A 15429-nucleotide genomic window follows, 5' to 3' on the forward strand; every position below is an offset into this window, starting at 1 on the left:
CCACGCGAGGCACAAGTTTTCCTCCTTTTCCCAATCTGAAACCCTAATTTTGGGTGGGAAAGGGGTTGACACGTGGCAGGTCTTCATTGGTCACGTTATGAATCAGTCAAAGTTGGTCAACAAGACACTCTTCTAATACCGTGCCACGTCGTAATTAAAGGACACCTCAACATGCTACATTGTTAGAAAATTAACGTCGTCCATAACATTTAACGGCAAGGGCTTCATTGACTCAAATTTTACCAAAACAGGGACCCAATTGAAAACTTTCATAATACAAGGATCCAATTGATGCAAATCCACATAAATAGGGACCTCCGAACCTATTAAACTATATATATATATATATATATATATATATATATATATATATAAAAATTTAAACATCATTAATATTTTTATGTTTTTAGCTAAATAACATTGTTAACCACTTTTAAATATTTGCAATATCTAATATTTTGTCTTTTTTTTTGTGACATACACGTTGAAGTAAGGATATATAAATTTAAATACTGAAAATTTTGTTTAAGATATTATTTTTTTATTATAATCAAATAGTATTATGTGTTGGTTGTTAATAAAATTACTAAGGTGAAGGGAGTAACTCAAATAAATTATATGACTAAACTTAAGTCTCACATAAAAATATATAAATCAGTTTAAAGGAGAAAATTTATTTTCAAAATTAAATTATATATATATATATAACCTTCTCTGCTCTTTTATAACTCTCATTGTACAAAGAACAATACACTTACATATATCAAAATTCTCTTCTCCTTTTTGTTGTTCTCTTTCTTTTCTGGATGCATCGTGAATTCCTCTATGAAGCCCATACACATACCATTAGTCATTGTGAAGTTATCTCTGTAATGGTATCAGAGCTCTTCATTTGAAGAGCTCTGCTGCGCCTTACACTCTTTCATACTCTCTGCCTTTCGTCTTGTGAGATTCTTGAAGATCTTTTACTTTCTTTTTCAGTTCTTCCGCCATGAGTGACGAGAACAACACAGCGAAAGCCCAGAAAAAGCCCAACCACATGAATGACGAGAACAATCATCCTTCAAGCTTCAATTACCTTCGTCTCATCGAAAGCCTAGCCACATCTCTGGTTTCTCCTCTTCTTGATTCCAATAATTACCATGCCTGGATTAAATCTGTGACCACTGCGTTAAGTGCCAAGAATAAAGCACAATTCATCGATGGAACTGCTAAAGAACCGTCCAGAGAAGACCCATCGAACAATGCTTGGAAGCGATGAAACAACCTGGTGGTCTCTTGGTTGGTTCACTCCGTTTCTCCAGAGATCAGGCACAACATTCTTTAGATGGATGATGCCCAAGCCATTTGGAATGATCTCCAATCTAGGTTTTTTCAGGGGGATCTGTTGCGCATCTCAAAGCTGTAAAAAGAAGCTTCTTCTCTCAAACAGGGCAGTCAAACTATCACTGAATTCTACATAAAATTACGCATTATATGGGACGAATTGGATAATTTCAGACCTAATATGCACCTGCGTTGTCAAATGCTCTTACAAAATGCTCTCCATCATTTCACAAAGAAAACATCAGGACTGAGCCTTGCAATTTATGAGAGGCTTGAACAAAAAGTATGGTAACATTCAATCTCATGTCCTCCTATTGGATCCCATACCTAGTGTTTCCAAAATTTTCTCCTATGTTATGAAACAAGAAAGACAATTAGTGAATAATAATTTTCTGAATATTTGGAATCTAACAATATCACTGCCACTATAAGCACTGTCACCTGTTCTTTTTGTGGCAAGACTGGCCACACTGATAATGTCTTTTTCAAGAAGCACAATTTTCTTGCGAAACCTTCATCCAACAAAAAATCTTGTTCCCATTATGGCAAAACCGGTCATACTGTTGATGTGTGTTACAAGAAGCATGGGTTCCCACCTGGTCACAATTTCTACAATGGTAAAAGTCTTCTTTCAAGAAATTAAGAACCTGCCAATGATAATCAAGGAGAAACACCTGACCATGAAATGCGACTCACAAAACAACAATACCAAGCTCTTTTGGTTCTCCTCAATCCTAACACTGATGCTGCTATCGTTTCCAATCCTCAAATTGGCTCCTTAATTTCTAGTTCCTCATATACAGGTAAAACGCTTTTGCATTTTAATACCGCTGGTGATTCAGGTACCACAACATGGATATTGGACTCTGGCGCCACTAACCATGTTGTTTCCTCTCTTAAACATCTCAAATCTTATGATCAAATTAAACCTGTGAAAATTAATCTTCCTAATGGCATCATTACACAAGCTACACATAAAGGAATTATCCAACTCTGTGATAAAATTTGTCTTAAAGATGTTCTTTACATTCTAGATTTTTGTTATAATTTGATCTCTATATCTAAATTGGTTCTGCATAATGGTGTTCATGTAATTTTTACTGGTTCCACGTGTTTTATCCAGGACTCAACAACACATCACAAGATTGGTTCAGTTGAATCTCACGCTGGCCTATATGTTTTTCATGGACCCAACCTCACTGTTGCTACCTCTGTACATGCTACTAGTGCACACAACGCACACTGCTGATAGAAATGATAAAAATGATATTTGGCGCAACCGCTTAGGCCACTTATCTAATAAACATTTAGATATTCTTAAACAAAAATATCCTTGCATAAGTTCTCGGACATACAATTGTAATGCCTGGCACACTGCTAAGCAAAAAAAATTTCCTTTTACTTCAAATAATTTTATTGCTTCTCATGCCTTTGATATCATACATGTTGATATTTGGGGACCTTGTCCCACTGCATCCCTACATTCTCATAAATACTTTCTCACTATTGTTGATGACCATACTAGATATACTTGGGTTTATTTGATGCATGCTAAATCTGAAACTCGCAATCATTTTTTGCATTTCATATCACATTTCAATAATTAATTCCAAACAACTATTAAAGTCATCAGGTCTGATAATGGGCCAGAGTTTGCCATGCATGATTACTATAACTCTCAAGGGATTATTCACCAAACTTCATGTAATGAAACACCCCAACAAAACAGTATTGTTGAAAGAAAACATCAACACCTTTTAAATGTTACTAGGGCCTTGCTTTTTCACTCAAAACTTCCTAATCAATTTTGGACATATGCCCTTAACTATGCAACTCTTTTTATCAACACTATGCCCACTCCTCTTCTTAATAACAACTCCCCATATGACAAACTCTTTCATAAAGATTTATAGACTTAGGGTGTTCAGATGCCTTTGTTATACTAGCGCCCTCCAAGCTCACAGAAAAAAACTTGACCCAAGGGCTACCCTAAGATCTTCCTTGGTTTACATCCTACAACAAAAGGATACATCACCAATAAACTTGACACCCATGACATACAAATTTCTCACAATGTTACTTTTTGTGAAAATGAATTTCCCAATACCCCTCCTCCTTCCCCCCCAAACTCCACTTTACCCTTGCCTCTCCATCATCCTGATACTTTTCATGACCTGCATCAAACTATCATCCTGCCCCTATTCCCTCTACTACTCCTGCCAATCATACCGACACCAGCATTACCTCTCCTAGGAGATCCACTAGACACAGGAAAACACCTGCATATTTAAAAGATTTTCAAATAGCTTCCTGTAGTAACTTTACTACTAAATATCCTATTAAGCATGTTCTTAGTTTTGATAGGTTGTCTCTGACATATAAAGGTTTTATATTCTCTATTGACTCAACACATGATCCAATTGACTACAAAGAAGCCATTCAATATGAACATTGGTGTACTACTATGAGGGCAGAAATTACTGCTCTTGAATAGAATAAGACTTGGACTCTTACTGATCTCCCTTCCAACAAGAAAGCCATAGGCTGTAAATGGGTTTATAAAACTAAACACAAAGCTGAAGACACTGTTGATAGGTTCAAGGCTCGCCTTGTTGCTAAAGGGTATACACAATTGGAAGGCATTGACTATTTTGACACCTTCTCACCAATTGTCAAACTCACCACTGTCCAGTTAGTTCTCTCATTGGCTGCTGCAAAGAATTGGCCTCTAAAGCAACTTGAAGTAAACAATGCTTTCTTACATGGAGAATTAAATGAGGAAGTCTACATGCAACCTTCATCGGGATTCCATGATTCCAACCACAACAAAGTATGTCTTTTACATAAATCTCTCTATGGCTTGAAACAAGCCAACCGCTAATGGTATGACAAGCTATCTTCTTTCCTTCTCTCTAACATGTTTACTCAAACCTCTGGTGATCACTCTCTTTTTATCAAGCATAATGGTGCTACAATTACTATCTTACTCATTTATGTTGATGATATCATCCTTACCAGTAACAATATGCATGAAATTGATCACATCACCAACATACTCAATGCTCAATTCGAAATCAAAAACATGGGTAACTTGTCTTATTCTTTGGGTTTCGAGGTTGCTCGTAACTCTGCAGGTATTCACCTCTCTCAGCGTAAATATGCTTTAGATCTACTTCAAGAAACCGAAATGCTTGTTGCTGCTCCTGTTAGCACTCCCATGAATTTTTCTGCCAAGGTTTCCTCTGACGGTGACCAGCTTGCTAACCCCACTATTTTTCGCCATTTGATCAAGCGTCTCATATATCTTACCAACACCCGCCCAGGTATAACCTACGTTGTTCATCGCCTCAGCCAATACATAGGTTAATCATCAAGTTGCATTTCACATCCTCCTCTACATCAAGAACACCCCTGGTCAGGGCATTTTTCTCAAAGCCACAAGTAGTATCACCCTCAAGGCCTACAACGACTCTGATTGGGTCGGATGCCCTGATTCCAGAAAATCTACCACTGGATACATTGTTTATCTTGGAGATTCCCCAATTTCATGGAAGTCAAAGAAGCAACCAATTGTTTCTCGTAGCTCCTCTGAAGCCGAATACCGCGCCCTTGCTCAAACTGTCTGTGAGATCCAATGGCTTACTCAACTCATCAAGGAGCTTCATCTTCATCTATCCCACCCTGCCACCATCTTCTGTGACAATCACTCTGCCATTAAAATAGCTACCAATCAAGTCTTCCACAAAAAGCACCAAACATATTGAGATCGACTGCCATCTTATTCGTGAGAAAATTCAGTAAGGAACTGTCAAACTCCTCCCTGTGCATTCAGCTCTTCAACTTGCCGATATCCTCACCAAGCCGATTTCTCCTTCCACCTTTCACAACATAAATTCCAAGCTCGGCACACTTGTTATATATGCCAAGCTTGAGGGAGGCTGTCAAAAATAATATCCCATCTCTTATCTGTAATATATATGTTTTTTTGTTCTTTCCCATCTCTTATCTTATATATATATATATATATATATATATATATATATATATATATATATATATATATATATATATATATATATATATATATATATATNATATATATATATATATATATATATATATATATATATATGTAACCTTCTCTACTCTTTTATAAATCTCACTGTACAAAGAACAATACACTTATATATATCAGAATTTTCTTCTTCTCCTTGTTGTTCTCTTTCTTTTCTGGATGCATTATGAATTCCTCTATGAAGCTCGTACACATACCATTAGTCATTGTGAAGTTATCTCTGTGAGGATTAATGGCATGTAGAGTCCTTACAAATAAAAAACAAAAAATAAAAAGATAGGATAAGATAAAATAAACTACATTGAACTAAAACAAGAGAAAATAAAATATAGTAAAAAATAAAATAAAATAAGCTAAACTGAAAAAAAGTAGAACAAAAATAAATACGTATAAATAGATACGACCTTTCTCAAATTAATAGATATATTTTTTATAATTTTTCATTTTGCATTTTCTCTTGCTTAAACAAAATTAAATGTTGATAATATAATAATGATCTAATAATTAAAAAAAATTATATAATAATTACATATTATACTTTGTATTATATAAAATTAAAGAAATATAGAATAAAAAAAATTGAAAAGAAATATTTTTTATTAAGAAATCTCATTTAAATAGGATAAGAAAATACATTTAGCGGTAATACATTGTTCCAATTTTATCCGCACATAAAGGTAAAAGAAGGAAATTTGGAGCAAATTTAAAAAGAATAACAGGTGAGTTTGAAGATAACGATAGTCCATATTTGGCAAGATCATCAGCTGCCGAATTGATCTTTTTATATAGATGATTCCAAGTAATATAATGAACATTGGCAGCCATATGTATTATTGAAGAAACAAGAGCATAAAATTAATGAGTTTATTAGATGATTCTTCGATTAATAAGTTGGATAGCTGATAGTGAATCACTTTCAACAATCAAGTTGTTATATCCCTATTTCCATTCCAAGCTTGATCGCATATAATTCAGCTTCTACTGATGAATGAACTCTTAACACACTAGAGAAGGNAAAAAGAAATTCACCATCAGAATCACTAATAACACCTCCTGCAGTAGCCTTCTTTCCATTCTGGGTGTAAAGTCCATCACAATTAATTTTAACACATCCTTTTGGAGGTGGAATCCACCAAACTAGTTGTAAGGATTGTAACAAATGTGTTTTATTGATGTTGAAAGAGTAACCAGCGTACAATATATAGAATGTACATAATCAGCGTACAATAATTAACGTACAATAATTAAGGAAAGAATATATCAATTATTTAAGACAGAATCAATTATGCAGAAACTAAATAAGGTAAACTATAATCAAATATATTATTTCCTATCATCCCCTCAAGCAAAGCGTGGGATTTGGTCCAACGTGAAGCTTGGCTCTGAAGAACTGGAACAATGGTCGAGGCAGACTTTTAGTGAATATGTCTGCTAGTTGGAGATCAAAAGGAGTGGATTGAGTGATGAGTTTGTTAGATAGAACAAGATCTCGAACAAAGTGATAATCAATATCAATATGTTTAGCGCGTTTGTGAGCCACCGAATTTTGGGAGAGGAATATAGTACTCTTGTTGTCACAAAGAAGAGTTGGCGCTTGATGGGAAATATGCAGATCATGTAGAAGATGAGTAAGCCATATTAGTTCAGTTGTTGCATTAGCCATGGCTCTATATTCTGATTCACAACTCGATCGAGCTACGATTGGTTGTTTCTAGTTCTCCATGAGACGAGATTACTGCCTAAGAAGATGGAATAACCATAGGTAGATCGCCTAGTCTCAATACATCGAGCCCAATCAGCATCCGAGTATCCAAGAACATTAAGGGAAGCTCCACGGGTGAAGGATAGGCCATAGGACATGGTGCCCTTGACATATCGAAGGATGCGTTTAACTACTTGAAAGTGACCATTTGTTGGAGCTTGAAGAAACTGACTAACCAAATTTACCGCGTAGGACAAGTCAAGACGAGTTATAGTGAGATACTGGAGTGCACCAACGAGAGAGCGATATTGAGTGAGATCAGAGAATGGATCTCCTGTGGTTGTCAATTGAATATGAGGTTGGAGAGGTGTGGCTGTCGGTTTTGCATCCAACATCCGGGCCCTAGATAAAATGTCTTGAGCGTATTTGGTCTGGCTAATAAAGACACCATTGGTAGTGTAGTGGACCTCGAGACCAAGAAAGTAATTTAGATGGCCTAAATCCTTGATAGCAAACTCAGTTTTGAACCTTGCCAAAAGTTTTTGAAGTGAAGAATTATTATTCCCTGTCAAAATTATGTCATCAACATAAACAAGTATATATAGAGTGGCAGCAGTGTTGTGGTAGACAAATAAAGATGGGTCTGCCTTGCTTCCAAGGAACCCAAGACTAAGCAAAAATGAGTTGAATCGTTGAAACCATGCAAGAGGGGCCTGTTTGAGGCCATAAAGAGCTTTTCGAAGTCGACAAACATGATTTAGGTATCGAGGATCAACGAACCAAGGAGGTTGTTCCATATAGACAGGATGTGTCAGGTGCCTATTCAAGAATGCATTGTTGACATCCAATTGATGAAGAGGCCAATAATTCATTACTGCTAGAGTGAGAATGACACGAACAGTGACAACTTTAACAACAGGACTGAAGGTGTGATCATAGTCAAGACCGGGTGTTTGAGTGAAGCCTTTTGCAACCACCATACTTTTAATTTGTCAATTGACCCATCTGAAAGATATTTGGAGCGAAACACCCATTTGGATCCTACAATGTTGGTGTTGGATTGACGTGAGACAAGATCCCAAGTATTGTTGGAGTGTAGGGCCAGGAGCTCTTTATGCATAGCATCCAACCAACCAGGCCAGATTTGAATCCTTTGGGTGTTGAAGTGGTGAGCAGAGCATAAAGAAGAGAAGATGGTTGGTAGGTGGTAATGTCAGCAAAATGACGAGGCCTAAAAATACCTGATTTGGCGCGTGTGACCATAGGATGAGTAGACTGGACACTACGGTGTATTTATGGTTGAGTATCAGGCATGGAAACAACAATTGAAGGAGTATCTTCAGCAGGACATAGACCACAAGGCGTGGTTGGTGAGTGCATAGTTTCCTTGGATAGTGGCAAAGAAGAAGCAGTTGTAGGAGATGGAGCAGGAATTTCAGGTGTTGAGGCTGGTTCAGCAAATGAAGTAAAACCCAATCTGGAAATTGGAGATATAGTTCCTATTTTTGAACACGGAAAATAAAGTTCATTAAACTTGGCATGTCTTTTTACGTATAACCGGGAGGTTGAAGGATCCAAACATTGAAATCCTTTATGGTTGTTGCTGTATCCAAGAAAAATACAAGGTGCACTACGAGGAGACAATTTGTTAGTGGCATAGTCACGAAGACAAGGATAAACCCGACAGCCAAAAGGATGAAAGTGAGCATAATTAGGAGGAGTATTATATAAGGTCTCAAATGGAGAAACATCATTTAGAAGAGTGGTCGGTAACCGATTTATGACATAAACAGCACAACAAAAAGCATGTAGCCAATAATGAGCAGGGAGATGTGAATGAAAAAGCATTGTAAGGCCCATTTTAGTGATGTGATGATGTTTGCGTTCAGTTCTACCATTTTGGACTAGAGTATGAGGGCAAGACATAAGATGAAGAATTCCAACTTCATTTAGCAAGGTCTTGACTTTGTTATTGTTGAATTCGGTGCCACCATCACTTTGGAAAGTTTTTATAGTTGTATGAAACTGATTTTCAAACAAATTTCTTGAACTGGACAAATACATCATAAAAATCAGATTTCAGGCGCATTGGATATAACCAAGTGAATCTGGAATAGTCATCAATGAAAATCACATAATATCAAAACCCAAATTTTGAACAAATGGGAGCAGGTCCCCATAAATCACAATGAATTAAATCCAGCACATGCGATACGCATTTCTCATTTAGGGAATAAGGTAGTTTTTTGCTTTTAGCTAATTCACAAGAGCCACAAATGGAAGGAGTTGGTAAAATAGAAGATAAAGACAAAAGACCTCTTTTTCTTAAATGGAAAATAGTATCAAAGTGAACATGACCCAAACGATAATGCCACAATTCAAACGATCCTCGTAGCTTATTGGAATTTAAAACAGAAACAAAGGCATTTTAACCATGCTCCAATACATATAAGTTGTGCTCACGTCTCCCTTTTGCTAGAATTTCCTTTGTACCCCTTTGCTGAAGCAGAAAAGATGTGTTAGTAAAGATAGCATCCACAAGAAAATCACGTGTAAGTTTGCTAATTGAAATGAGATTCTTTTGGAGTCTAGGCACAACAAGAATATCAAGAAGGTTTAAACTATTTTTTAAACGATTAGATCCAATATGGGAAATGGGGAGAGCATTACCATTTCCAACAGTAACTATGTGATTACCAGAATAAGGTCAATTGAGTCTAAATCAGATGAGTTTGTTGTCATGTGTGTTGAAGCTCCAATATCGAGGTACCTATCAGACTGGTTTGAATTTGATAGAGTGCAAGAATTTGCAAATGATTCAACAAGATTGGCAGATTGAGGTGGGCCACCTTCATAACGTTGATGGACAGATGTGGCATAATGACCTTCTCTTCGGCAGATTTGGCAATGGATAGGACGATGTCCTCTGCCGTAACCACCACAACCTGAGTATTGGTAACCACAACCTGTTTTGCCATTTGAGAAAGAACGCGACCCAAATTGAAAACGTGTATTGGATGATTGAGAGGAACATTGAGTAATGGTATTAAAAGCAGTTTGAGAGGAAGTAGATTCAACGGCATGTAAATACATTTCAAAACTCTCGGCAGTAGAAAGAAGATCACGAAAAACAGGCAGTGGTCGCATGGCTAATTGAGATGCACCAAAGCTAGTGAAAATGGGACCTAAACCCCGTAAAAAACAGTGTAATTTATCTAAACCATCCGCTGGTCTACCCATAAGGCTGAGTTGATCACATAAGCCTCGAAACGTTCTGGAAAACTCCCTAACAGTGGATGAGCCTTTTGTAAGGTGCAACAGTTGATCTCTGATCCCAATTTCTCTTTGCTTGGAGTCACCACAGTAGAGGGATTCAAGAGCCGTCCAGATCTGTTGTGCGGTGTCACAGTGCAGTACTTCAGTTAGAGTCTCTTCAGTAAGGGAGGCCTGAAGAAGACTTACAAGTCTTTGATCTTGTTTTTCCACGTGATAGAGGCTGGATTAGGAACCGTCAAAGATCCATCAGCAGCAGGCAATTTCGCAGGAGGAGTTATGATTGAACCATCAATATGACCATAAAGGGCCTGTCCTTCGAGAAGAGGAAGGAGCTGACGACGCCAGATAATGAAATTGGTTGAGGTAAGGCGTATGTTTAACATGTGGATCATGGTGTTAAAGGAAAAAGCACGATCAATATTAGCCATAGGAAAGAAAAGAAAAGAAGAAAAGGTAAGGAATGATCGAAATTAGGCTGATACCATGTAAGGATTGTTACAAATGTGTTTTATTGATGTTGAAAGAGTAACCAGCGTACAATATATAAAATGTACATAAGCAGCGTACAATATATAGAATGTACATAACCAGCGTACAATAATTAACGTACAATAATTAATGAAAGAATATATCAATTATTTAAGACAAAATCAATTATGCAAAAACTAAATAAGGTAAATTATAATCAAATATATTATTTCCTATCACTAATCTTCTAAATTTTGAAGAAAGAAAAATGTTTGTTTATCAATTGATAAATAAATTACAAAATATAACCATGTAAAAAGTCAAATGAACATTTAAATTTTTAACGTCTAATAAAAAGTAACAATAAAATAATAATATTAATAACATGATAGTAATAATAATAACAATAATTAGTATTATTTTAAGAATAAATAATTATAATGGAAGATAGATTTTTATATTGAAAAAAAAATTGACGAGATAAACATGCTCCTAAGATATAAATTGCTCCAAATTGAACTTTCATCATAATTTACTTTCATGTTTCTCTTCGGTATAAGTAAGAATCACGTTGAAAAACTTGGAAGTTACATTATTACATTAATTTATAATTCTAAAACAATCTAAAACTTTTTTAGTCTCATTTCATATTCTAGGCTATTATTATTATTATAGAAAATAACATTAATCACCATAATTTGTGAACAATATGACTTTTCTTTTTTAATTCAAACCAATGCTCATTTAGAATAAAATAATAAAGTAAGACAATTTTATTATTATCAACATTTTAATGCAAAAGGATAAAAGAAATTCACTTTATCATTCTTAAATTATTGTGTGTGTCAATCCATCAGTGTAAATTTTGGACATTTTTCACCCTATGGATAATTACCATTTATCCAACATTACATGCACTCATTGATAATATTTAAAAAGTCTTCCTTGCTACCTTCATATTTTGTAATAATGAAAAGTAAGCAAGTATGTTTACATATAACTCTTCAAGAAAATGATGGTTGTGAATAAAATGAAAATGATGACTTCGAGAGAATGGAAATCATGATTTCAAAGAAATAATGATTTAATATCTTTTGGATATATTTCTTTTATATAATGAAATGAAATATAAGATGATAAAGAATTAGAGATATAAATAAAATAAAAGATAATAAGAAAAAATAAAATCAAGATGTAATAATAAAAATAAAAGATAAAAATAAAATAAATTACAAAAGATAAAGATAAATAAATAAAATAAAGATAATCATCAACCATATTTAATTATTTTATCTTTGATTTTAAATAAACCATTAAAATTTCTTTATTTATTAACATGGATAAAAAAAATACCATTCTAAAAACAAAATATTTGTTCAATATCAATTACTCCAAATTTATAAAATTCTCTGTCACCCTAACCGAATAACAAAATTTGATTGCTCCAGAGTTTAGGGTTTAGGATTTTAATCAATGTTTTAGGTTTGATCATTACATTTATTGTAGACATTAATAAAATAACCAATAATAATTAAGATCTTATATAATTTAGTGAGTATATTATAATATATAAACAATAATTGAAAATATTACTAACAATAATAAAATTAATAAAATAATCAATAATAATAAAATAATAATTATGATATAATATATAAAATAAGATTGAAAAACATAGTTCACAATAAAAATTGAAAATGGTATGTATTTATATAAAATTTGACATTTAAAAGTATATATATATATAAACAAAATTAAGTATATTATAATGTTATGGGTAAATTTTGAAAATGCATTTATTAACAAAAAGTTTAAATATAAAATGAAAAGGAAAGTGATAAATCCTTCAAATTAAAAATGACATTGTATTAAGCATTTTTTATTATAACTTTAACAAAAACAAGTTTAAATATAAAATGAAAATGGAAGTGTTAAATCCTCCAAATTAAAAATGGCATTGTATTAAGCATTTTATACTTTTATAATAAGTTATCAAATTTTTAAACCTGCAAATTACAATTTAAATTTACAATAAATAAATAATATGACATTCTTATAAAACTTACAATAACATCGACATCTTGACTTTGTTAATGATTTTGGAATGCTTGCAACAGTAGAACAAACGGTTCCTAAAAAAAATACATTTCAGATAAATTTTCTTTTGAAAACTGTTTTAGAAAATATTTATAAATTTTATTATGAATAAAAGTTTGCAAGAACTTTTTATTTATGTTTTTTGCAAAATATTCTGCACAAAATATTTTTCATAAAAAATTTAAATATTTTTTACAGAAAATTTTGCAAGAAGTACTTGTAAATTTCATAATTTTATAGGAAATAATTATTTACTTAATTAAAAATCTTAGAAAAGTGAAAAAATTCTTTATATACAAAATTTTATTAATAAATTTGTAAGAAAAATTCTATAAAATATGAGAAATTGTAGAGTCTACTCAGAATATAAGTGGCCAAGTTTTTTATTTTCAAATGAAATGCTTCACAGCAAGATAGTAGATACTTCCTTCTAAAGGCAATGAGATATTTGTTATCTATTAATAGTGTATACTTTAGAAGAACAAAATAGTTGTAAAATAACCATCAACCAGCTAAAGAAAATTAAATACTATTTTATTTGAGATTAAACATATTACACCCAAACATATTAGTAAATGCTTAATCCAACTATGCAGAATATAAAATAATAAAACAAAATATAAAAAAAAAAAAAAGGTTTCTGCAATAATAATCTTAGACTCTTAATCCAATTAACCTAAGCTACACATTGGTTTGAACAAGCTGGAACCACTGGCTTTGAGGATCATCAAGACATTCAGAATCATCTTTTATGCAGATACACTTTGAAGTCACAATGGTGGATGAGTTAGAATCCTTCTGCAAGCAAAGTTGTTCCTCCTGTTCATTCATACTTGCCAAGTGAAGTTTAGAAAGAGATTCAGATTTCCATGAACTGTTGTTCGTTTCACAATCAGAAACTACAACTGGAAGCCCTTCACCAGTTGCTGTTAAGCACTTCTCAGTGCTATGTAAAAGCANTTTNGTCTCATCCTCTCCACGANCCCATCTGTGTTTGCTCTCACAGCTTCCGAGTTCAACTTCATTCCTGTCATTCACTTGAGCACATTGACCAGACAGTGGGTGGTACAAGATATTTACAATGGGGGCCATGGAGTTAGGTTCTGCATCAAGAACAAGCAATGTTAACCTTTATAAACACATGTTTNAAAGAATAGTAACNGATGGTGATCAATCTAAGAGTGCATGATAACTGAACTCAAAAAGCTTACCAAGATTCTTCCTTTGCAAAAGCTGGAACTTGTCGGTGAAATTTGGATATCTAAGGTTACGCCATGTTGCATCCATTACACCAAATGACTCCTCAACTTGGACCTGGTCTTTCTTCAAATAGTAGCTACCTTGGAAAGCCCAGAATCCCCAGTCCATATCCTTTCCAAGAAGATAGGTTTGAAGGCATGTCAAGAACCTGTTGTCTTCTTCTGAAGAACCTGCCTCGTTGAATCCAAACTCTGTAAAAATCAAAGGAGCTGCATTCTCGCCAGTGGTAAGGAATCCAGCTCTGTAGTCTATCGCTTTAACGTTGTTGGCACATATCCTATTCAATGGTTGCTTTGTCCATATCTCTTTCAATTTGAGGGTTCCAATTCCAGACCATGAGTACAAATGTGTCTCAAACACCATTTTCTTACCCAAGTTTATCTTCAATGGTTTTTTCCTTAAAAACTGCAACTCAGTGTCATAGTTCAAACCTGAGATAAGCACAAGCACATTTGGATTTGCCTTGTGAATAGCTACTGCTCCTTGGCTCATGTACCTGTACCAATCCTTCAAATTTTGGCGAGGGCCATGCAGCTCATTCCTCAAACTCATTGCCACAACCTGTTAGAAAACCAGAGTAATAACAAAGTCATCTTACTGTACTCAATCTTAGTCAAGGAGAGGATATATAAAAAAAGAGAAACTATTAACATAGCCTCTAAGATTATCTATAAGTTCAACCATGTCCAAGAAAACTATGAACTTTAAGTCTATAAATATAAAAGTTACGCAGATGATTTTGGCAACAGGCACATAAACTTTCTAAGGCTAAGAAATCGCGTAAAGATTTAAATTTCTACTTCTTGTTGACAGGAGTTAAAACCAAAGAAATCTAAACAGGTTATGATCAAAGTTCATATATATAATTGAGCCAAAAAGGAAAAAGGAAAAAGGAAAAATACGTACAGCAGGGTTTTCATTGAAGTGTTCGGCAGCCAAAGTAAGGCCATGCACCCATTCCTGAGGATCGAAATGTCTGTCATGGAAGAAGCCATTCTCATCATCATCATTGCAGCACCACATTGGCTCACTCACATGGTTATCAAGCAACACTTTCACATTCTGAGCTCCAAGTTCTTGAACAACAGCATGGAACGTCTGAATGTGTGTCATGGACAAGACAGAAGGGTTGTTCTTGGCAATGCCTTGGACCACTTCTGGTACATCCAAAGAGGCTAAGTTGGCACGCACATTCTGATGAGCATAGCGTGTCCACATGTAGATT

The 15429-nt window shown here is 34.2% G+C and overlaps 3 protein-coding genes across 3 annotated transcripts; 1 reads left to right on the forward strand and 2 right to left on the reverse strand.

Moving 5' to 3' along the window:
* Window positions 1-4408: 4408 nt before the first annotated feature.
* LOC106778998 (uncharacterized mitochondrial protein AtMg00810-like) lies at window positions 4409-5090 on the forward strand. The gene is made up of 2 exons (XM_014667010.1): window positions 4409-4649; window positions 4702-5090. The coding sequence occupies exons 1-2, from the start codon at window positions 4409-4411 to the stop codon at window positions 5088-5090; spliced, it is 630 nt and encodes a 209-aa protein (XP_014522496.1).
* Window positions 5091-7096: 2006 nt separating this feature from the next.
* On the reverse strand, window positions 7097-8083 carry LOC106778999 (uncharacterized mitochondrial protein AtMg00810-like). Its single transcript, XM_014667012.1, has one exon. It carries the CDS (start codon window positions 8081-8083, stop codon window positions 7097-7099), a length of 987 nt encoding a protein of 328 aa, XP_014522498.1.
* A 5540-nt stretch (window positions 8084-13623) lies between these two features.
* On the reverse strand, window positions 13624-14372 carry LOC106779000. Its single transcript, XM_022776392.1, has 2 exons — window positions 14156-14372; window positions 13624-14047 (listed from the first exon to the last, which is right to left on the reverse strand). Exons 1-2 carry the CDS (start codon window positions 14310-14312, stop codon window positions 13626-13628), a joined length of 579 nt encoding a protein of 192 aa, XP_022632113.1. The 5' UTR covers window positions 14313-14372; the 3' UTR covers window positions 13624-13625.
* Between the last annotated feature and the right edge of the window lie 1057 nt (window positions 14373-15429).

Source organism: Vigna radiata, unplaced genomic scaffold, assembly GCF_000741045.1.
Source record: "Vigna radiata var. radiata cultivar VC1973A unplaced genomic scaffold, Vradiata_ver6 scaffold_292, whole genome shotgun sequence".
Lineage (NCBI taxonomy): Eukaryota > Viridiplantae > Streptophyta > Magnoliopsida > Fabales > Fabaceae > Vigna > Vigna radiata.

Bases quoted from the DNA above. Each gene is read 5' to 3' on its own strand.
- LOC106778998 (XM_014667010.1), top strand. From the start codon at position 4,409: ATGGGTAACTTGTCTTATTCTTTGGGTTTCGAGGTTGCTCGTAACTCT. The intron at 4,650-4,701 runs GTATAACCTACG...TTAATCATCAAG, and splicing joins TCTTACCAACACCCGCCCAG to TTGCATTTCACATCCTCCTC.
- LOC106778999 (XM_014667012.1), bottom strand. From the start codon at position 8,083: ATGGTGGTTGCAAAAGGCTTCACTCAAACACCCGGTCTTGACTATGAT.